This window comes from Enoplosus armatus, chromosome 21 (genome assembly GCF_043641665.1).
Source record: "Enoplosus armatus isolate fEnoArm2 chromosome 21, fEnoArm2.hap1, whole genome shotgun sequence".
Lineage (NCBI taxonomy): Eukaryota > Metazoa > Chordata > Actinopteri > Centrarchiformes > Enoplosidae > Enoplosus > Enoplosus armatus.
In genome coordinates, this window is record NC_092200.1 from 415,001 (window position 1) to 437,500 (window position 22,500).

General features: G+C 45.0%; 3 protein-coding genes across 3 annotated transcripts in view; 2 read left to right on the forward strand and 1 right to left on the reverse strand.

The window, feature by feature from the left end:
• LOC139304040 (receptor-type tyrosine-protein phosphatase mu-like) overlaps positions 1 to 6,582 on the forward strand; it is a 130,824-nt gene extending 124,242 nt beyond the window's left edge. Inside the window, exons 33-38 of the mRNA XM_070927876.1 lie at positions 358 to 531; positions 1,393 to 1,524; positions 2,189 to 2,314; positions 5,426 to 5,589; positions 5,816 to 5,951; positions 6,275 to 6,582. Coding sequence (XP_070783977.1) covers positions 358 to 531; positions 1,393 to 1,524; positions 2,189 to 2,314; positions 5,426 to 5,589; positions 5,816 to 5,951; positions 6,275 to 6,328 — 786 coding nt within the window. The 3' untranslated portion in view covers positions 6,329 to 6,582. The remainder of the gene's footprint in view (positions 1 to 357; positions 532 to 1,392; positions 1,525 to 2,188; positions 2,315 to 5,425; positions 5,590 to 5,815; positions 5,952 to 6,274) is intronic.
• A 4,064-nt stretch (positions 6,583 to 10,646) lies between these two features.
• Positions 10,647 to 16,232, forward strand: LOC139304045 (zinc finger protein ZFP2-like). The gene is made up of 3 exons (XM_070927881.1): positions 10,647 to 10,717; positions 11,793 to 12,125; positions 14,487 to 16,232. Exons 2-3 carry the CDS (start codon positions 11,804 to 11,806, stop codon positions 15,899 to 15,901), a joined length of 1,737 nt encoding a protein of 578 aa, XP_070783982.1. The 5' UTR covers positions 10,647 to 10,717; positions 11,793 to 11,803; the 3' UTR covers positions 15,902 to 16,232.
• Positions 16,233 to 19,576: 3,344 nt separating this feature from the next.
• chodl (chondrolectin) overlaps positions 19,577 to 22,500 on the reverse strand; it is a 5,722-nt gene continuing 2,798 nt past the window's right edge. The window contains exons 3-8 of the mRNA XM_070927885.1: positions 22,495 to 22,500; positions 21,853 to 22,010; positions 21,673 to 21,735; positions 21,339 to 21,395; positions 20,471 to 20,567; positions 19,577 to 19,658 (exon numbers count right to left, since the gene is read on the reverse strand). The exon at positions 22,495 to 22,500 is cut by the window's right edge and continues 176 nt beyond it. Of these exons, the coding sequence (XP_070783986.1) occupies positions 19,577 to 19,658; positions 20,471 to 20,567; positions 21,339 to 21,395; positions 21,673 to 21,735; positions 21,853 to 22,010; positions 22,495 to 22,500 (463 nt within the window). The remainder of the gene's footprint in view (positions 19,659 to 20,470; positions 20,568 to 21,338; positions 21,396 to 21,672; positions 21,736 to 21,852; positions 22,011 to 22,494) is intronic.

Consider the following 22,500-nt stretch of genomic DNA (forward strand, 5'->3'; position numbering starts at 1 on the left):
AAACCATTAATCAAGGGTAATGAACGTCAATCCTGCAGTTATAAATGTTAATAAACCATTAATAAGGGGTCATGAATGTCGATTCTGCAGTTGTAAATGTTATATAGCTAAACAGAGAAAGCAAGTTCTTCTCTCATAACTGATTTATAAAGCATTTGTTAACTATTAACCATTAATACTTCCATTATCGTCACTTAATAAATGGTTCCTTATTATAAAGTGTTCCCATCATTAGTATTATTTATTATTGAAACTGATGGAGTGTTTGTGTTTACATCTGAGTTGATTGTTGTTGGTATCAGTGATGGTATTGATATTGATATTTATTAGTAATAATGTGGGCGTGTGCGTGCTCAGACTCTGAACATGGTGACGCCCACGCTGCGAGTGGAGGACTGCAGCATCGCTCTGTTGCCTAGAAACCACGAGAAGAACCGTTGCATGGACGTGTTGCCTCCGGATCGCTGCCTGCCGTTCCTCATCACCATCGACGGGGAGAGCTCCAACTACATCAACGCTGCGCTGATGGACGTACGTAACGCACACACACACCACCACCATTTAGTGGCTGTTCTGGCGCTTTCCAATGCATCACATGATCTTCTCAGTAGATGGAGGTTCACAGATGTTCACATTTAAATTTGAGAGTAATTCTAAAAAAAATGATTCATAGTGAAACATAAATAAATTAATATTAATGGATTTGTCTCTCCTGTTATTTTTGATTGTCTTACGTTTGTTGTTTTAGAGGACAGTGAGTTAGCTGTGGGCTACAACTGGTTTCTTTGGTCTATATTTGTTCACATTGTCTCCATTAAAAGTAGCTGAAGCAGCTGTTAGCAGCTGGATGTACAGACAGCTGTCACTGGATCACTGAGATACTGATTGTCATGATAGTAACACACCAAAAATGATAGATTATGAAAATAAGATAACTGTCCCTTTAAATGCCAGAGAGAGAGAGAGAGAGTGCTGTTGAAATTTCCTACACTGTTCAAAATGTGTATGTACATGCAGTAAATGTATATACATGCAGTAAATGTATATGTATGGATTTCTTTATATAGTAATTGTCAACATACATTATTCGTACAGTGCTTTGACAATACTGTATTACGTTTGAGAGACAGCGGGTTAATGGAGGGTTTAGAAACACTCAGTATTGTCCTGAACATCCTGCCCTACAATGTCACCAATAAACAACTGTCGTCGTGGAAACCAAATACCTGACCGCAGAGTGTGTGTATGTGTGTGTGTGAGTGTGAGTTGAAAGCTCCTTTCACATTAAAGCTCAGAGAGAGAAAAAGTATCTAGTTGTGGATGTCTATTTGTTCACCTGTGTGATGTCATGTCCTGCTGCGTGACCATATATGGGCGTGTTAACTGTTGCAGAGCTACAAGCAGCCATCGGCGTTCATCGTTACCCAGCATCCTTTGCCCAACACAGTGAAAGACTTCTGGCGTCTGGTCCTCGACTACCACTGTACGTCCATCGTCATGCTGAACGACGTCGACCCCGCACAGGTAAACACACACACACACTGCACAACACAGTCGTGTTTCCATCACTTCAGAGGACATTACATTACACTTACATTGATTTCCTGGAGACTAACCTTAACCCCATAAACCTAACCCTGAACCTTAAACCAAGTCTTCAGCCTGAAATCGAATGATTTACATTATGAGGACTTGTGTTTTGTCCCCACAAGATGAGTAATACAGGGCCACACACACATATAAACACGTGAACAACGCTGTGATGGAAAGATGAAAAGTGTAAAACCCTGAAAATGAACAGAAATATTTTTCATCTGTAAAATAACAACAGTATTCTACATTTCTAATACCTGATCATCTCAACAATGAAATATATATTTAGATTCTGAGCAGTTTCCCGTTTACATTTCCATACAACAGATTTAAGTGAACAAACATTCCCAGCATTACATCTACTTACTGGAAACTTTCCACAGCTTTTCCCTGGCTGCTTTCTCTATAGTGCTTCTCCTGGTGAACTGTTGGTCTCTGTAATAACATTATAAAGAGTCGGTCTAGACCTGCTCTATCTGTAAAGTGTCATGAGATGACTTCTGTTGTGATTTGGCGCTATATAAATAAAGTTGAATTGAATTGACTGAAAAGAAGGAAATCAACCTGTCTGTCTGCCTGCCTGTCTGTGTGTCAGCTGTGTCCTCAGTACTGGCCGGAGAATGGCCTCCATCGTCTCGGCTCCCTGCAGGTGGAGTTTGTTTCTGCAGATCTGGAGGAGGACGTCATCAGCCGCATCTTCAGGATCTACAACACAGCCAGGGTGCGTTTCTTTTAACCTCTGTCACCTCCCTTTATGGTTTACGTTACTATGACTAACACCGCCTAAAGACGGGGACACACATCAGGACTGTCTCTGATGATTAATCTGATTTGAGGCGACTGATGGGACCCGGTCTGGTGAGTGTGATATGTAAAGAGTCTAATCTGAAGTCGCTGCTGGTTGCTCTCAGAAAGGTTTTTTAAACATGTTTGATATTTGCGACTGACGTCGGCAGCCGATGATGATGTCACTTGTGTGTCGCCGAGGGATATGTACCTGTAAATAAACAGCTTTACGTGAAGTTAAGTTTATATTACAAAGTTGACTCCGCTCCAGTTCTCCTGCATACCTCTATCCAGGATTTTGCCAAACTCTGAGCTTTTTTCCTCCTTTTTTTGGTCTTTTCAGCTCAAATGTTGCTGCATATAAACAAGCTGCCGGTTGGCGTCCATGTTTGTTTTGGTACCTGCAGAGCTCTAGAGGTCACTGAGTTGTGGTCCAGTGGTCACTAAGCAGTGGTCGAGAGGTCACTGAGCGGTGGTCCAGAGGTCACTGATCCAGAGGTCACTGAGCGGTGGTCCAGAGGTCACTGATCCAGAGGTAACTGAGCAGTGGTCCTGAGGTCACTGGTCCAGAGGTCACTGATCCAGAGGTAACTGAGCAGTGGTCCAGAGGTCACTGAGCAGTGGTCCAGAGGTCACTGGTCCAGAGGTCACTGGTCCAGAGGTAACTGAGCGGTGGTCCAGAGGTCACTGAGGAGTGGTCCAGTGTGTTGTCTGGTTTCTGCTCCTTCCTGACTGTCAAACTGAAACGTCTTTTGTTAGTTTGTGTTTCTTTGAGCTCATCTTCACCTTCGTCCCAAACTTTAACCCCAAGTTATTAGTTGATGTTAGTGCAGCAGATCCAGCTGGTGTTTCACTATAGAATGAAACTGAGTAAAATTCATCCAAACACAAATGTCCGATTAAAAGACAGAACAGCTGCAGCCTGAAGTGATTTCACTGATCGTCAAGTTCAAGTTTAATCAGAATCAGAATCAGAATTACTTTATTGATCCCCGGGGGGAAATTGTACAGTACCGGTGCTCCCATTCAAGAGTAGAAATTAGCATAAATTTAGAACTAAACGTATGTACAAAATATAAAAATAAGAAATAGAAAATAAAAAATATACACATTTACAATATTTAAGTGAAAATAAAAGTACAAAAATATATACAATAACAATGTATATGTATGTACATATATGTATTGCACTGGTGAATTATTGTACAGATTACAGATTATACAACGAACGTCCACTGTCAGCTGTTAGAAAATTACCACATATTGTGTTCATTGGTAATTATTGCTGTATTTTCTACATTAAGTCTTTAGTTTTATATATGTATATATATATATTATGTTTATTTGTTGATAACAGATACATATCTTTAGCGTGCATTCAATCTGTCTTCTGACATTCACATTTCTTAAGAATAAAAGTTTTTTTTCTTCTTGCATATTTACACCTGCTTTTCAGAGCATGCTAATATTAGCGAATTAGGTGTTGTTGATGTTAGTTAATGCTAGTTGATGTTAGCTAATACTAGTTTATCTGCAGTAGATGCTAGTTGATCCTAGCAGATGCCAGAAGTTGACGCTTAAAGGTACTATATGTAATAACATGTATTAATCGTTATATTTATTGCCAATGTGAGTGGATCACATCAGCGAATTCATCCAGACTCCCGGGGCTGATCTGGCTGGTAAATCGGCTCGCTTGCCATTTGCGAATTACTTGATCAGCTAACCAACCGCAGATCCATGCAGCATAGCTAAGTTACAATTAGCTGGCTAACTTCAGTTTGCTTGCTTGCAAACGTTATCGCTAGCGAAATACTATCTGAGTGGATCTGTTTACCAGCTAATGTGATCCATGATACTAACTGATGTATGTAAAGCAAAGGTATATAACTAATGATTGCTTTCTACTAGCCAAGAGTGATGCAGAGCCAATGGTCCAAATAAAATATAGGAACATTACAGATAGTAATGTTATTGTAAATATGATATAAATGACAGTAAATCAGTCTGGTATCACTTCACTGTTTTGGCTTGTCTACAGACTGCGGGTACGAGCGTCAGGATGCTGACTGCCGTTCACTTAACGGCCACTGTGTCATTAGTAACAAAGACTTTCTGAGAACCTGGAACTTGTCTACAGAGAGACAGGTGTTAGCCCTCAGTGTTAGCCGACAGAATCCACCTCTTTCAGTCCTGGGTTGTTTGATTTTGACCCCCTTTACATCCTCAGGTATTCAGTGTGTGTTTGATTTCTGTCTGATAAAGTTCAGCTGTGCTTGTGTTTGATCCAAACCTCCATTTCTTTCCTGTTTCACCAAATTTAGATCAGAATGTGTTTGATTTAAACCTCCTCACCTCCCGTCGGGCAGAGTTTAGGTTTTGCTGCGTTTGATTTGTGCCTCATTTCCTCCCTGCGTCTCACAACATTTCGTCTGTGTTTGATCCAGACTCCCCTCCCCACCCGCCTCGCTATGGCAGGTCGGATTTAGCTCTCAGTGCGTTTGATTTGAACCCTTTCTCCTCCCTGTCTGCTCACATTTATGTTCTTTATACCCCCCATTGCCTTCCCCCCTTCTGTTTACCTTTCTTACCTCCTTCTTTCCTTATTTCACTCCTTTCTTTTCCTTGCCTATTTCTTCTTCTTTCTGCTTCTACCTCCCCCTTTCTTTCTGTGCTTCCGTCTTTCCTTCACCGTGCTCTTTTCTTTTTCTTTCCTTTTCCTCCTTTCCTTCCCTACCACTTGCTTTACTTCCTTCCCTTCTTACATTTGTGACTTACCTCCTCCTTTCCTTTCTGTACCTCCTTCTTTCCTCTCCTCTCCGTTCCTCCTCATTTCCTTCCCTTTCTGTACGTCCTTTCCTTCCTCACCTTCCTTCCTTCCTTCCTTCCATCCAGGGTTGAGGTTAGAGTGTGTTTAATTTTATCTTCCTTTCTGCTCTTCTTCCTCCCCTACAGGATTTTACTTTGGGTGTGTTTAATTTCTCCACCCTTCCCTGCCGCTAAGGTGAGCTTGTTTTGACTGTCCTGTCCTCCCTGTGTCCCCCAGCCGCAGGACGGGTACCGCATGGTGCAGCAGTTCCAGTTCCTGGGCTGGCCGATGTACCGGGACACGCCTGTCTCCAAGCGCTCTTTCCTCAAACTGGTTCACCAGGTGGACAAATGGCAGGAGGAGTATGACGGAGGAGAGGGACGCACCGTGGTCCACTGCCTGTAAGAGTACACAAAAACGCAGTACTGCAGCCACTAATACTACTACTACTGATACTGCAAGTACAAATAGTACTGAAGAGTTCATTAGTGGTGTTTTGTCTCCATCTTGTGGTGAGAAAGTGGAACTTCATTGTGATTGTAATCTTTCTAACTCCTCCTCTCCTCTCCTCTCCTCTCCTCCTCTCCTCTCCTCCTCTCCTCTCCTCCTCTCTTCTCTCCTCCTCAGGAATGGAGGAGGTCGCAGTGGGGTTTTCTGCAGTATCAGTATCGTGTGTGAAATGTTGCGACAGCAGCGATGCGTCGACGTCTTTCACGCTGTTAAAACGCTGAGAAACAACAAACCAAACATGGTGGATCTGCTGGTAACTAACACACACACACACTTTTATCTCAACATTATTTCTTCATAAATATATAGTATATATAAATTAATCATGTTATAAATATTCATTTTTATATATTTCATATTTTATTTATTATATTATTTTATTATTGTATGTATTTATACTTGATGTTATTCTTATGAATGGATTTGTATTATTATTTTCTGTATTTATTATGTTTTGATCATTTTATTATTATAACAGTAATTATTATTAGTATTATATAGTTTTTATTTTGAAATGCTGGAAGTGAAATCCTGACTTTTGATGACCTCTGACCTCTGACCTCTGCCTGTCTACAGGAACAGTATAAGTTCTGTTATGAAGTTGCTCTGGAGTATCTCAACTCTGCTTAGCCTCAACAAGAGACACTCCTTCATCCTCCTCCTCCTCATTCAGTGATAATGCTGCTCACAGTCTGACAGGAGGCAGAGGAGGCAGAGGAGGCAGAGGAGGTCTACTACTGACTGAAGGTGAAGAGGAGGAAGGAGGACTGACAGAAGAGGGGGGGATGTTTTTGCACTGCCACACTGAACATGTGTTACTTTGTTGTGTTGAACCAGTTTTTTTATGATTGTTTTTGTCGTATTGATGAAACTAAAGGAACCAAAACAAGCTTCAACACGTCCGTGCTCCTGGTTTTTGTTGTTTACATCCGTGTGGCGCATCAGACTCACAGGATCTACCTGAACTCACCTGTCAACAAGAAATCTGTCCTGATGCACTCAAGCTCAATGCCTCTTACTTCCTGTTTCTTTGTGTCAGTGAAACCTTCAGTCAGTCATTTTCCAAAACATACGGCCATATTTTGCCAAATAGTTTAAAGCAGGTGATACACCCACCTTAAAGTTATACTGAAGTGCATTGCATAAAGAAAAAACATTTATCTCATAATTAGATTTCATAGTTATGATGAAGGATCTGGCAGATTATGCAGAAAAAGGCATTTAAGAATTAAAGGGTACTAAAAGGTAGTCAGTGATGGAAGCCCAGAGGATTTACTGGTTCTTTACTGAGCATGATGGGATGTAAAATCTGTCTTCTGGCTCCCAGCAGGAGGATGAGAAGTCAAATAAATGATCAGAGGGAGTTTCAGATTGTAAACCACGACGTCACATCTGATTGGTCGTGGAGCAACATGACATCAGAGCTCAGAATCATCGTCAGGTTTGAACGATTAATCAGTTGATCAACAGAACGTTCACCCCGCCCCCAGACAGTGATTGTCCAATCATAGTTTAACAGCAGTGAGTAGTGTTTGTCTGCTCTAATGTACGCTGCTAATGCTAGCATGTCTGGCTAACACCTAGTGTCACTTCCAAGAATGAGAGTTTAGCATATCATTAGCTGATGACTTTTTACCTGGGACCTGTTAGCTTTAGCCTCAGTCTGTTAGCATAATATCATCTATGTACCCCACAAGTGCATTTCATTTCTTTATTTATGAGGGCAATTTATCAACATGTGCCAGTGTTAGCCAGCGGGCAAATTGTCAACTGCAGACCTTCATCAAGATGTTCTGAAACCAATGAAGTGACAGGTTAAGAAATACAAACAACAACGACAACTAAAGCAAAATGCAGCAAATCAGCATGCACGAGACACAAAGTGTACAAATCATGTGAAGCAACAGCAACAGTAACAGTGAGTCTGTAAGACCCTGTAACAGGGTTCTCCTGTTAAAACAAGTTAGCTGGAAACATTGTTAGCTTACTTAGCCAGCTAGCTACAGCTGATTACATCTGTTAGTGACAGTTTCTGTCAAATCAACAGCTGCTGCTTTTGTTTACTTCTGTGTGAAATCAAGGGCCCATTGTTTCATAAATTACTGTGAATTTTGATGGTAAATCTGCACTGTTATCACTGTACACTTAGCAACAGTAACTGGGGGCGGGGCTAAGAGAACAGTCTGTTGTAGGACACGTCGATGGTTTCATGGCGCTGAGACGATTCTGGTTGATGTTCAGCTTCATGAAGAAACAGCTGAGTGTCATCAGAGGTTAAAGGTGCTGCTGATGAAATATGGTTTGTAATGAGAACACAGAACGTTTGGTCACTATCACACATTTGGAGATATAGAAGCTGGAACCATGAAGACCAAAAGATTCATTGAATATTTGAACAACTAAACGAGAGACTAATTAATAATCAGAACAATCAGTTGCAGCCATGATTTACATCCTGAATAAACATCATCTGTGTTGAGTTCAACGGTTCATTCTTGTCCTGACAAAACAACCTCAACTCAAGGTCCACTTACTTGTGTTTGTTCCAGAGTTTTCACCCACATCTACATTTACATCTACATTTCTATGGCAACCGTGCAAACTCAGTCTGTTGACGAGGACTGTGTGATGCGATCAAGAGCACTGGAAAACCTTGAGTTGAGATTATTTTGTCATTATCTGTGTTATTTGTCTTTCCACGGAGAAACATAAAGATTTATAAAGACATTCAAACGTTTATGTTGAGAGTCACTGTCCGTCCATCTGTCTGTCTTCTTCGTTGGTGTTTGATCTTTACTGCTGCAGATTAAAAGACTAACTGGACCGGAAACATCCGACCACATGGTCTTCGGTTTGAACCCTGGTCCCCTTCAGGTTGTGGTTTCTGTTTGTTTTCTCCTCAGCAGCTGGATGATGCCGGCTGGTGGTTTAGTTTCTGTTAATAATGTAAATAGAGGCGGAGGAAGCACGAAGAAGAATATTTATTCCTTCAGTTGTTCTCAGTGTCGATGTTGTTGTTGTCGTTCTTGTGAAGCACACAGAGAGAGAGACAATCATGTCAGACTTCATGTCAGGATTTTAATGTTCCACCATCAGAACTACGGTGAGACCAGGACACAACCTAACCTGTTATATACAGCTCTGGGTTAATCTAATCTGTATGGTCGTGGTTTAGATTGAACCCTGTTGATGTAAGGCTCTGGTGCTGATGAGAACATTATTGTAATGAAAACTTTTATTTATGTTGTATGATTCCAAAATACTACAAATAAAATCTGTATACACTCTTCAACTGGAGTCTGTCGACTCACTGATGTGTCACTGTGTGTGTGTGTGTGTGTGTGTGTGTGTGTGTCACCAAGGCAGGCAATCAAATCAAGCGCTGAGATCAAGAACTACAACAGTTCTCATTTGTGCCACCAGGGGGCGGTGGCCGAACGTGGAGACTGTCGGTGGATCAGCTGGAATGCTAGTATTGTGACTAACATGCTGACCTGCAAATGTCAGGTGAAGAAGGGTCCACCTCATTCCGGGGGAGCCAATGGGAAGAGACTACAGTCCCCATACGTGCGATGTGTCACTTCCTTTAGTCGTCTTTTATTTAATTTGACTAGATTTAAAAATGGTCACACTCGTGAGTAGAGTTGACGTCATGGTTTCATGTGTCCGTCACTGTAACTGACACAGAAGCAGAAGGCCTGTAAGCATTAAGCAGAATGTGACACCAAGTCGAGATTTTATTCTTTTCATGACAAACTGGAAAGAATGTGCATTCAGCATTTATGTTGAATTTGAATGTTTAAATTGAAATACATTGAAATGTTGTTCTCTTCATCTTCAGTAAACTTTTTATAGTATTATTTAATAAAAAAGCCCCAAAACATAAATAATAATAACAACAGACTTTTGATGCTCAAATGATCAGGAGATTAATCGATTAGGCCATCAACATGAAATTAATTAGTAACAATTTTAATAATAGATTGATCATTTATCACTCAAGTAAGTTTTTAAGCACAAATGCCTGAAAGTCTTGTTCCAGCTTCTAAAATGTAAATATTTTCTTCTTTTCTCTGTTTTATTTCACAGTAAACTGAATATCTTTGGTTTTGAACTGTTGGTTGGATAAAATGACTTATAACATTTCACACTCTTTTCTTATATTTTATACACCTTGATACAATAATCTTTAGTTACAGTCCTAATACTACAATTGTATTTATATTTATATTCACATTGTCTGAATTAAATAGAAATGAGTTGCATTGTGTGCTGTGGCCTGTGGGGGCAGCATCAACCCGCCTCAGTACATCCTGCCGGAAACTAATGAGGAACAGAAGAAGAAGAAGTGTTTCCGGTGCGGCCTGCCGTCCGGCGGTGTTTTGGTGTTTTTCTGTCTGAAGTTAAATCTTTCCTGAACATTAAAACTTCCAAAGTCAGTCTGAGCCGCTCAGCTCGCGGGTAAAACGGACACCTTTATTTCATCTGTCGGGAGGGGGCGGGGGGGTAGTTAGCTGAAGTTAGCATTGTGCTAAAGTTAGCATGTGATGGGAGATTAAACAGAGCGGTTAGAGGAAATGTTACTGTGTTCAGTTGCTGCAGACACACAGGCAGACAGACAGACAGGCAGGCAGGCAGGCAGGCAGGCAGACAGACAGACAGACAGAGACAGGCAGGCAGGCAGGGTTAGACAGAATACTCTCCATGACTGCCTTGTGAGCCTGTTTGGGCATCTGTTGATCAAGATGTGATGTGTCTTCTGTTGGTGTTCAGGTCCTGTTTGAAAGATGTCGTCTGGACTCCTGGAGCCTCCTGGAGGAGGAGAACAGCTCTGTGTCTTCCTGCTGAGAGATGAAGGAGAGGAAGAGGTGGAGGAGAGGAGAAGGGAGGTGGGCTGCCAGTGGGAGAGTCCAGAGGAGGAGAAGAAGGAGGTGGGCTGTCAGAGCGAGTCCGCAGAGAGGAGGGATGCTGCGGTCCAGGTGGACCTGCTGACTCAGCAGCTCAGCTGGAGAGACACAGGTGAGACACACCTGCACTCAGAGCTTCATGTGGTAACATGTTGTTATTGTGAGGACAAAGTGAAGTACTCAGAATCACCAGCAGTTTGAAGTAAACAGGTTTTATTATATGTTCTTGTGTGAAAAACCAACATTCAGTCTTCAGGATCAAACAGGGCTGGGGAGTCACTACATGTCACACATGGAGAAGATGTCAGAAATGCATATTACACGTATTCACAGTGAGCACATTGTATCCTGTAAGTACTGCAAGTACTGTAGTATTGAATGTCTGCAGTATTCAACACTGCAAATTATTATACACTGTAAAATGTTAGAAAGCTTCATTCTGCCTCAGTATCAGTCTGGCGTGGCGGACTCCGCCTGTACACTCTGAACCTGCTCATATTCTGTTCAGCTGCTTTGTGAACACTGAGTCGATGAGTCGATGACGACTGTGTTGTAGCTGTGTTCAGCTCCTCACAACACCAGAGCGTCACAGGATGTGTGTTAGAGGGTGAGAGTGTTCAGGGCTCTGAGGATCTGGTCCAGAGAATGTGGTTTAGTGGTTGTGAAAAACTATAATAAGACGACAGTGGCTCATGAAACAGAACTGATTGCAGTGACATATTTCCGACACAAGGTGGCAGCAGAGACGAGACTGATCACAGTTCAGCTCATGTTAAAGTTACAGACAATACAATAGAAGCCAGGGGACACTAGAAAGTGATGCACACGACTGGGACACGCTCGTTGTCTCACCATATCACTCACACATCACTTTTTAGTGTCCCCTGTAAACAATGTCAGTCTGAAGTTCTGTGTTCGGTTGTTTGCTCACTTCGTGCATGTGATGTTTTCTGAAGTTGCAGTGCGTTCAGCTCTCAGAGCCACCGTAGTTTGTTTGTTTGTTTGTGTGTGTGTGTGTGTGTGTACTTCTGTTGGGATTTGGCGCTATATAAATAAAGTTGAATTGAATATACACAGGACTTTACTGTGGGTTTGTTCAGACATGAGGTGGTTTCTGATGATACTTGAATCTGGACTTGCAGACTTGAACGAGGTGGTGGTTTTAGACCCGGTCTCTCTCTCTGCAGGTTCGTCTGCGATGCTGCTGCAGTGTTTTGCAGTCAGACCTGATGGACCAGATGGTGGTGCTCTGCTGCAGCACTGTACCACCAACCGGACCAGAACCAGACCCATCCAACCTGCCATCAAAGCCTCCCCCAAACCCACCCGGTCCAGGTCCCAGAGGAAACCCCCTCCTCAGAGCTCCAAAACCGCCAAACAAAGTCTAGGTCAACGCTGCCGCCGCCGTGTATCACCTGATACTGATCTCCAACAGGAGGAAGAGGAGGAGGAGGAGGAGGAAGAGGAGGAGGTGATGGAGGAGGACACAGGTGATCCCACGTGGACTCCACCTGAGGGAGGTAAGTGAGGACGAAAGTTTCATGTCCATGCAGGGTCTAAGATAACCGATGGCCCAGGCTGGTGTAAGTTACTGCATGTTGGTTGATCTGACCCTCGAGTCATTCGACCGTCATCAGACACACTGAACGATGGCGTTCTTAACGGTTCTCGAAGAAACATACAAGTCTACAGAGAAAGAGGGCTTTCTACGACAACACTCCTGAGTGGAAAACAGTGACTGTGGTCTGTTTTGTACAGTTTGCAGGCGGGGACCACCAGAGGGTCCCCTCTCAAGTAGCAGTCTAGTCCTGTGAAACACTTCTCTGAGGTACTTGTGGCTAGCTAGCCATGTAGCCAGCCGTGGGGAGCTAATCAGCTGCGATAACTTCTGGCTGTTTAAAGTTTAGTGTCCGGCACTAAAAGAAGAACCAGAAAATACGCATCAGACAGCCTGCATTTCATTTATTGTTCTGATTCCTGCCAAATCTGTGGACTGTCTCACGATTCAAGATGTTGTTTACATCAGGCAAGGGCCAGAAACAACAACAACAACAGTAATGATAGTTATAATAATGATGTACAGTGCATCCGGAAAGTATTCACAGCGCTTCACTTTTTCCACATTTTGTTATGTTGCAGCCTTATACCAAAATGGATTAAATTCATTTTTTTCCTCAAAATTCTACACACAACACCCCATAATGACAACGTGAAAAAAGTTTATTTGAGATTTTTGCAAATTTATTAAAAATAAAAAACCTGAGAAATCACATGTACATAAGTATTCACAGCCTTTGCTCAATACTTTGTTGATGCACCTTTGGCAGCAATTACAGCCTCAAGTCTTTTTGAATATGATGCCACAAGCTTGGCACACCTATCTTTGGGCAGTTTCACCCATTCCTCTTTGCAGCACCTCTCAAGCTCCATCAGGTTGGATGGGAAGCGTCGGTGCACAGCCATTTTCAGATCTCTCCAGAGATGTTCAATCGGATTCAAGTCTGGGCTCTGGCTGGGCCACTCAAGGACATTCACAGAGTTGTCCTGAAGCCACTCCTTTGATATCTTGGCTGTGTGCTTAGGGTCGTTGTCCTGCTGAAAGATAAACCGTCCCCCAGTCTGAGGTCAAGAGCGCTCTGGAGCAGGTTTTCATCCAGGATGTCTCTGTACTTTGCTGCATTCATCTTTCCCTCTATCCTGACTAGTCTCCCAGTTCCTGCCGCTGAAAAACATCCCCACAGCATGATGCTGCCACCACCATGCTTCACTGTAGGGATGGTATTGGCCTGGTGATGAGCGGTGCCTGGTTTCCTCCAAACGTGACGCCTGGCATTCACACCAAAGAGTTCAATCTTTGTCTCATCAGACCAGAGAATTTTGTTTCTCATGGTCTGAGAGTCCTTCAGGTGCCTTTTGGCAAACTCCAGGCGGGCTGCTATGTGCCTTTTAGTAAGGAGTGGCTTCCGTCTGGCCACTCTACCATACAGGCCTGATTGGTGGATTGCTGCAGAGATGGTTGTCCTTCTGGAAGGTTCTCCTCTCTCCACAGAGGAACTCTGGAGCTCTGACAGAGTGACCATCGGGTTCTTGGTCACCTCCCTGACTAAGGCCCTTCTCCCCCGATTACTCAGTTTAGATGGCCGGCCAGCTCTAGGAAGAGTCCTGGTGGTTCCGAACTTCTTCCACTTACGGATGATGGAGGCCACTGTGCTCATTGGGACCTTCAAAGCAGCAGAAATTTTTCTGTAACCTTCCCCAGATTTGTGCCTCGAGACAATCCTGTCTCGGAGGTCTACAGACAATTCCTTTGACTTCATGCTTGGTTTGTGCTCTGACATGCACTGTCAACTGTGGGACCTTATATAGACAGGTGTGTGCCTTTCCAAATCATGTCCAATCAACTGAATTTACCACAGGTGGACTCCAATTAAGCTGCAGAAACATCTCAAGGATGATCAGTGGAAACAGGATGCACCTGAGCTCAATTTTGAGCTTCATGGCAAAGGCTGTGAATACTTATGTACATGTGATTTCTTAGTTTTTTATTTTTAATAAATTTGCAAAAATTTCAAAAAAACTTTTTTCACATTGTCATTATGGGGTGTTGTGTGTAGAATTTTGAGGAAAAAAATTAATTTAATCCATTTTGGAATAAGGGTGTAACATAACAAAATGTGGAAAAAGTGAAGCGCCGTGAATACTTTCCGGATGCACTGTATATTTTAATTTCTGGCCAGTGGGGAGAAAATTGATATTAGAGTTTAAAATATGATTCTATTTAGTCTAAGTCATTTTTAATTTAGTTTTTATGTATTTCTAGCTTTAGTTTTAAATGATTTATTTAATTATTTTATTTATTTATATATGTATTACCCCCCCAGATGTCGACTCTCACCCGTCTCCCTCGGCTCTCCAGGACGTCCAGCTGGACTCAGAGTCCCAGCATGCACCTCTTCGTGTGGTGAAGCTGGAGCCCGACAGCACCATGTGTGACGTTTGTGGGAAAGTGATGAAGAATAAGTCGAGTCTGGCCCGACACTCCTTTATCCACACGGGGAAGAAGCCGTTCGCCTGCCACCTGTGCAACCTGCGCTTCAACCGCCGCGACAACCTGCAGCACCACCTGAGCCGGCTGCACCCCAACGGGGTCACCAAGCTGGAGAAGCAGCGCGAGGTGCAGGCCTGGCTGTGTGCGGTCTGCGGCAAAACCTTCAGCTGCAGGTCCCGGCTGAAAACACACGAAGTCATCCACTCGGGGGTTAAACCTCACCGCTGCGACCTCTGCCCCAAAGCCTACATGAGGACCAATGACCTGGAGCACCACAAGAAGATCGTCCACGTCGACGGTGCCGCGGAGCCTCAGCAGTCGAGCTCGCTGCTCTGCGACTACTGCGGCAAAGAGTTTAAATGCCGGTCGCAGCTTGCTGTTCACTTCCAGACTCACACCGGAGAGAGGCCACACCTCTGCGACATCTGCGGCCGCAAGTTCGGCCGTCAGTACCAGCTCAAACGGCACAAGATCCTGGTCCACGCCAACCGAGTGAACAGCGACGACAACCAGACGCCTGACGCACCGTTCGCCTGCGTCGTCTGCGGGAAGCGGCTGAAGTCTGAAGCCCTCCTCGCTGCTCACTCCCGCATCCACTCAGGGGACAAGCCTCACCGCTGCGGCGTCTGTCTGCGCAGCTTCCAGCGTGCCACCTGCCTGAAACAGCACCACGTACGCGTCCACCTTAGGGTCAAAGTGAACGAGGCACCGCACGCCGCCGCACGCAGCAAGAGCATGGCGGTGGCGAAGGCATTCCCGTGTCCGATTTGCAGTAAAGTTTTCAAGTTCAAGTCTCTGCTAGCAAGTCACTCGCTGATCCACAGCGAGATCCGACCATACGGCTGCGACTTCTGCAGCCGCACTTTTAGACGCCTCAGCCACCTGAAGAGGCACCGCGAGGTCGTCCACGCCAACGGAGCGCGGCCACCGCAGAGCTTCATCTGCCACATCTGCGGCAAAGACAAGAAGTGCCGCTCGCAGCTCGCCAGACACGTGATCATCCATACCGGGGAGCGGCCGTTCACCTGCGACCTCTGCACCGCCCGTTTCAACCGCCGCGGGAACCTGCAGCAGCACAGGAAGCGCATGCATGGCGTGGGGACAGCGCCCGCAGAGGAAGCCCCGCCCATCCTGTTTGATGATGACATGATGCCCGCTCTGACTTACAAACAGGAAGAGACGGTGGTAGCTGTCGACGCCGAGGAGATTGACGAGACGGACGCCGTTCAGCAGGTCCTCACTACCTGACCGTCTGAACTGAGCGCGCTCACACCGTCTGAACTGAGCGCACTCACGCCGCCGCGTGCCCCAGCTTAATTTCTTTGAACTTTGAACCTTTAAGTTTGTGATTCAGAACCTGAAGCTCAAACTGAAACGGACCACGTCGCCATTCTGCCCAGAAGGACACGTTTTGGCTGTTTTTCAGTCGTAGAGACAGAGAACGTTGGAGAACCTCCTGACTGACCTCAGACGGTTCTACAAACGCAGACACACAGTTTGAGTGAGTGAAATTAATTCTGTTCTGAGTTCTTCTGAAAGATAAATTCTGTTTGACGCTTTAATAAAAATGTGACGATCAGTTTCTGTCGTTTCTCAAATCATTTAGTGAAGCTGTCAGCTGATCTGTCACATGAGAGGGAGGGTGTTCAGTTGTCATGGAAATGGAAATATATCCTTCCCTACCTCCTCCTCTCCTTCCCTGCCTCCTCCTCTCCTTCTCTGCCTCCTCCTCTCCTTCCCTACCTCCTCCTCTCCTTCTCTGCCTCCTCTCTCCTACTCTACCTCCTCCTCTCCTTCCATACCTCCTCCTCTCCTTCCCTACCCTCTCCTCTCCTTCTCTACCTCCTCCTCTCCTTCTATACCTCCTCCTTTCCCTCTCTACCCCCTCCTCTCCTTCCCTGCCTCCTCCTCTCCCTCTCTACCTCCTCCTCTCCTTCCCTACCTCCTCCTCTCCTTCTATACCTCCTCCTCTCCCTCTCTACCCCCTCCTCTCCTTCCCTACCCTCTCCTCTCCTTCTCTACCTCCTCCTTTCCCTCTCTACTCCCTCCTCTCCTTCCCTGCCTCCTCCTCTCCTTCCCTGCCTCCTCTTCTCCCTCTCTACCTCCTCCTCTCCTTCCCTACCTCCTCCTCTCCTTCTCTACCTCCTCCTCTCCTTCTCTGCCTTCTCCTCTCCCTCTCTACCTCCTTCTCTCCTTCCCTGCCTCCTCTCCTTCTCTACCTCCTCCTCTCCTTCCCTGCCTCTTCCTCTCCTTCTCTGCCTCCTCCTCTCCGTCTCTCCTTCTCTGCCTTCTCCTCTCCTTCCATACCTCCTCCTCTACCTCTCTACCTCCTCCTCTCCTTCCATACCTCCTCCTCTCCTTCCCTACCTTCTCCTCTCCTTCTCTACCTCCTCCTCTCCTTCTATACCTCCTCCTCTCCCTCTCTACCCCCTCCTCTCCTTCTCTACCTCCTCCTCTCCTTCTATACCTCCTCCTCTCCCTCTCTACCCCCTCCTCTCCTTCTATACCTCCTCCTCTCCTTCCATACCTCCTCCTCTCCTTCCCTACCTTCTCCTCTCCTTCTCTACCTTCTCCTCTCCTTCTCTACCTCCTCCTCTCCTTCTATACCTCCTCCTCTCCCTCTCTACCTCCTCCTCTCCTTCTATACCTCCTCCTTTCCCTCTCTACCCCCTCCTCTCCTTCCCTGCCTCCTCCTCTCCTTCTCTGCCTCCTCCTCTCCTTCCCTACCTCCTCCTCTGCTCTGTCTAATGGAGGCAGCTGATTGGTTGAATTCTCTGACTCGTCACACACACACACACGCACGCACACACACACACATACACACATGACAAACACCAAGTGTTAGGATGTTTGACTGATCAATCACATGATGGCAAACGGAGGCGTTTCCACGGTGACAGGAACTAGAAACTAATTTCCCATTCATTTTCCCATTAATCAGATTTAATTGAGGATTGATGGATTATAATTAGTTTTTTTTTAAGGAGTTTATTTTTTGGTCCACCGGGATTTTAAGGGAGAAAAATGAACCAATTGCATTAAAGAGGGTTAATCTCTGTCAGTCCTCTGGGCTGAAACTCTTTTGAAGTCAAATATTTTTATACGATGGATTAATCTGAAGTCTGTAAACCGATCTGAAACCTGAACCTGATGTCATGTTCAAAGACTGGAGACCTGAACAAACCCAAATACAGAGAAAACAGTTCTCTAAGCCCGACTTGGTTACTTTGGCTAACCTGCCGATCTCTCATTCTGGGGTGTGAAACACAGTGAAAACACAGTAGCTTGTGGAACAGTGAGTCAGCTACATCAGTCGGCTGGAGATGAAAATGTCTCTGACTCTTCAGTAGATAAACATGTAGTAACAGACTCACTGCAGCTATGAGCAGATACAAGAACATGTTGAAGACAACATGCAGTCGGGGGGGTATCAGAAAGCCTGAAGTCGGACAGCTCGCAGTTGGCGACACTGTGGAATAATGATGAAAAATTATAACGGAAGTATGTTTTTTTCAGCTTCATTCAACTTTATTCAACAAAAAATATACATATTACATCAGGCACAAACAAGTACACAATACAGGAGCACTGATAACAAAAAATAGTATATAAATATTAAGAAATAAGGGTTGAAAACAAAATAAATCAATGAAATCTTTAGATAAATAAGGATAGACAGTAGAAAAGAACAATGAATCAGACTTTCTGTAATATTCTGCTTTCACGGTTTGTAAGAGCAGTGAGTAACATGAGAATTTACATCAGACCAAAACTTTATTTTACACTGAAAGAATAAACGGAAAGATGTTTCATCGGCATGTTATCAACACCCACATGTCCGGAGGTTACAGATGTGACATTATGAAATGAACCTCTTTGACTTTGTTAGGAATACAACATTTATCAGGTAAAAGAGCCACCGAGAGCATCCAGAGCAAGTCGGACAAATTCACTACCCATCATGCAATTCACTCAGCAAGATGGCGTCGGCCTGGATCATCTCAAACAAGCCTAATATTACAGCTGTTTCATTAACTGTTAATACAGCAGTGTTAATAATAAACAGTTATTACAGCTTTATATACTGATCGTACGTGATCTTTTGTTGACAACATCAGCTCCGTCTGTCCAGTTTGTTGTTGTTAAATTTAAAGATTAAAATATTTCATGTTTCTGGTTCTCATGGAACCAAAGGATCAATCAGTTTCTAACTTTTACTGAAAAAACAACGTTCTTTAATCTCTCCTCTCTTCCTGTTTCCTGTTGTTTAAACATCTGCAAGTGGACAGGACAGGAGGAACTGAAAGGAAAGGAAGTAGATAAGGGAAGGAAAGAAGGACATATGGACAGGAAGGAGGGAGGGAAAGTATGCACAAGATGGAGGAAGGAAAGAAGGACATATAGGAAGGAAAAGGGGAAGTAAGAAAGTCACGTAGGAGGTATGGACAAGATTAAAGGAAGGATGGAGGGACAGAGGGAAGGAAAGAAGGACGAAGGACATGAAAAGGGACTAAGAAAATGAAAGCTGGGAGTGAAGGCAGGATGGCGAACACAGCCAACACCAAGTAGGAGGGAAGGAAAGGAGGGAGGGAGGTACCTGTACAGTAAATGGATGCAGGTGAGTATATGAATGTAATGTGCAGTAATGTGTGTACTGTGTAGTATAAATACACAGTAATCAGTGATGAATCAGTACTCAAGCTGTACTTTGTGTACTTCAGTAACAAACAGCAGTAAATCACAAAAATAAAAGCCTCTGTGATGACATCATCGTCTCTCAAAGCTCCGCCCACTCCTGAACGCACCACCTGCCCGTCAACACCACCTGATGATGGTGATTGGTTGAGCCGCAAGGTGAAGTCATCCCTCCGTCATTGATGTGCTGATGCGGGTGTGATGTCGCTGTGATGTCACGGGGTGGTGTCAGACCTCCATGCTGTCCGGTTTGGGCGTCCTGGAGATCCACAGGTTTGATTGGTTGATGGCGGTCTTGGTGCGGGGAGCACTGCGGGGAGAGATCGTCATCATCAGTGTTACCATGGTTACACAGACCTCTTATTAACAGATGATTTATTATTAGTTTATCTTAAAATCACAGATTTATTCATCATAAAGTCCTGAACTGAAAGCCTCGGTCCGGTTGTTTAGTCTGCACTAGAGTTCTGCACAGGCCTAAAACCGAGACCTGAACCAACCCCAGCTCAACACGGTCCAGCTGAACTTCAGTTCAAACAGGTGTAATCCAGTGCGTTGTACAGAACATTGTGCAGAACGTTGTGCAGAACGCTGTGGAGAACGTTGTGCAGAACATTCAGGCTGTTGTTTATTTCATCCATCACTGACTGTTAGCCCGCCAGGCTAATGCAACACGTTGGCTACACTGTCTCTCTTCCTGTTTCCCAGCATGCATTGTGTTTGTACTTACAATTACAATCCCCACCCCCGTGTATCTGTGAAAATACATAAATGAACTAAACTAATAAAGTAAGTTGACATACGAACACGCTGCAGGTTCACTGAACATAAAGAAAATGTCGGGAAGGAAAAAGCACCAGATTCAGCAGATTGTCTGCTGGAAGAAACACCTCAACTCATGCCAGGTATTGACTCACACACACACACACACAGGGCACTGAGCCAGGTGCTGCTGTAAATCAGTTCTTGTTAACAAGACATCTGAGTGTTTGACCCGTCATAATCACTGAGTAAGCACTGCACACACACACAGCTCAGCAGTAACAATAGTCACAGTGTAAGCAGATTTACCACCAGGAGCAGAGGCTGCTGGGATTTGTAGTTTCTGTGGTTCAGTCTTACCTTCTACTGAGCATCTGAAAACAACATGTCCCAGAAGCCACCAGGATGAGCAGCAGCAGGGGGATTGTGGGGATGATAATGTACACCAGTAACATGCCTGAAGAGACACAGAGAGGTCAGAGGTCAGTCAGAGGCCAGTCAGAGGTCAGTCAGAGAGGCCAATCAGAGGCCAGTCAGAGGTCCGTCAAGGCCAGTCAGAGGCCAATCAGATGTCTGTCAGAGAGGCCAATCAGATGTCCGTCAGAGAGGCCAATCAGAGGCCAGTCAGAGGTCCGTCAAGGCCAGTCAGAGGTCCGTCAAGGCCAGTCAGAGGTCCATCAGAGGTCCGTCAAGGCCAGTCAGAGGCCAATCAGAGGTCAGTCAGAGAGGCCAATCAGATGTCCGTCAGAGAGGCCAATCAGAGGCCAGTCAGAGGTCCGTCAAGGCCAGTCAGAGGTCCATCAGAGGTCCGTCAAGGCCAGTCAGAGGCCAATCAGAGGTCAGTCAGAGAGGCCAATCAGAGGCCAATCAGATGTCCGTCAGAGAGGCCAATCAGAGGTCAGTCAGAGGTCCGTCAGAGGCCAGTCAGAGGTCTGTCAGAGGCCAATCAGGGGTCCGTCAGAGGTCCGTCAGAGGCCAGTCAGAGGTCAGTCAGAGGTCCGTCAGAGGCCAATCAGAGGTCCATCAGAGGTCCGTCAGAGGTCAGTCAGAGGTCTGTCAGAGGCCAGTCAGAGGCCAGTCAGAGGTCCGTCAGAGGCCAGTCAGAGGTCAGTCAGAGGTCCGTCAGAGGCCAATCAGAGGTCCATCAGAGGCCAGTCAGAGGTCAGTCAGAGGTCCGTCAGAGGCCAATCAGAGGTCCATCAGAGGTCAGTCAGAGGCCAGTTTGTACCTGAAGCTCCAGCCATGGTGACCTGAGGGGGAACCTCCTCACTGCCTGCAGACTGTTCTTCTGAGGACACACACACACACACACACACACTTTGACCTACAGGAAACGTCAGAGGATCGTGTGTGTTATTCTGTAGCAGCCAGGTGATGTAATGAAGGTAAACACAGTCACTCCTCCAATCAGAGGCTGCAGATTTATCAACATGTGTCGTGCTGCCTTCAGGTGTCTGCAGGGATTTAATGAACTGAAGGAGGAATAAAGCAACAGATACTGTCAGATTCATTTACTGCGATATTTACTATGATGTATGAAAAGTAGCCACACCACAAAGGACTTTCCTGCTCACCTGTGCCCCGCCCTCTAGGTGTGTCACCCTGTTCCTTCACAAGATGGCTCTCTGAACGAAAGGCAGAAAGAACTGATGGTACCCGGTTTGTTTAGCAGAGAGTGGAGCTGATTGGCTGATGGTACCTGGTTTGTTTAACAGAGAGTGGAGCTGATTGGCTGATGGTACCTGGTTCATATTTGCAGATGAAGTTGTGTTTCATGTTGCAGCGGTCGTCGTTCCATTGGTAGAGATAAGCCCCGCCCAGACCAGGAAGTGCAGTTGGCTGATGGTACATCACAACGCAGGCTTCTCCTCCGCAGGACGGCTCATCAAAATACCAGTTCCTAAAACAACATCATCATCATCATCACTAGTAACTGGTTGTTTGCCAAGCTCCGCCTCCCTTAGTTACTGTTGCTATGCAGTATACAATGGCATGGCAGAGGTTGTCGTGTCTGGGCTCCATGTCTCCCCTGATCTTATAAAGAGTCCGGTCTAGACGTGCTCTACATGTAAAGTGTCATGAGATAACGGTAGTTATTTGACGCTGTATAAATAAAACTGATCGATCCTCAGTCGTTGGAAACCTTCCATCCTTCGACAGCAGACTCAAAGACGTTGGTTTTCCTAATGAAGTAGAAGAGAAGAGTTTCCCTCAGAGAGCCTCGGAGGTTATTTCTCTTCACCTTGATGATGACTAGGTTTGTTCAGTTCTGTACATGTGGCTTCAAACTTTCTCCAAACTACGTCGACCAATAAATAACCCTCTGTCGACACATGTAGCTCTGGGGACACGACCCACCTGATGCAGACTAACTTGACACTCACCTGAAG

What these genes read in the sequence shown, in the direction of transcription:
- LOC139304045 (XM_070927881.1), top strand. Translation starts at nt 11,804, where the DNA reads ATGCTGCTGCAGTGTTTTGCAGTCAGACCTGATGGACCAGATGGTGGT. An exon ending in GTGGACTCCACCTGAGGGAG is followed by an intron (nt 12,126 to 14,486) that starts GTAAGTGAGGAC and finishes TTACCCCCCCAG; the next exon opens with ATGTCGACTCTCACCCGTCT.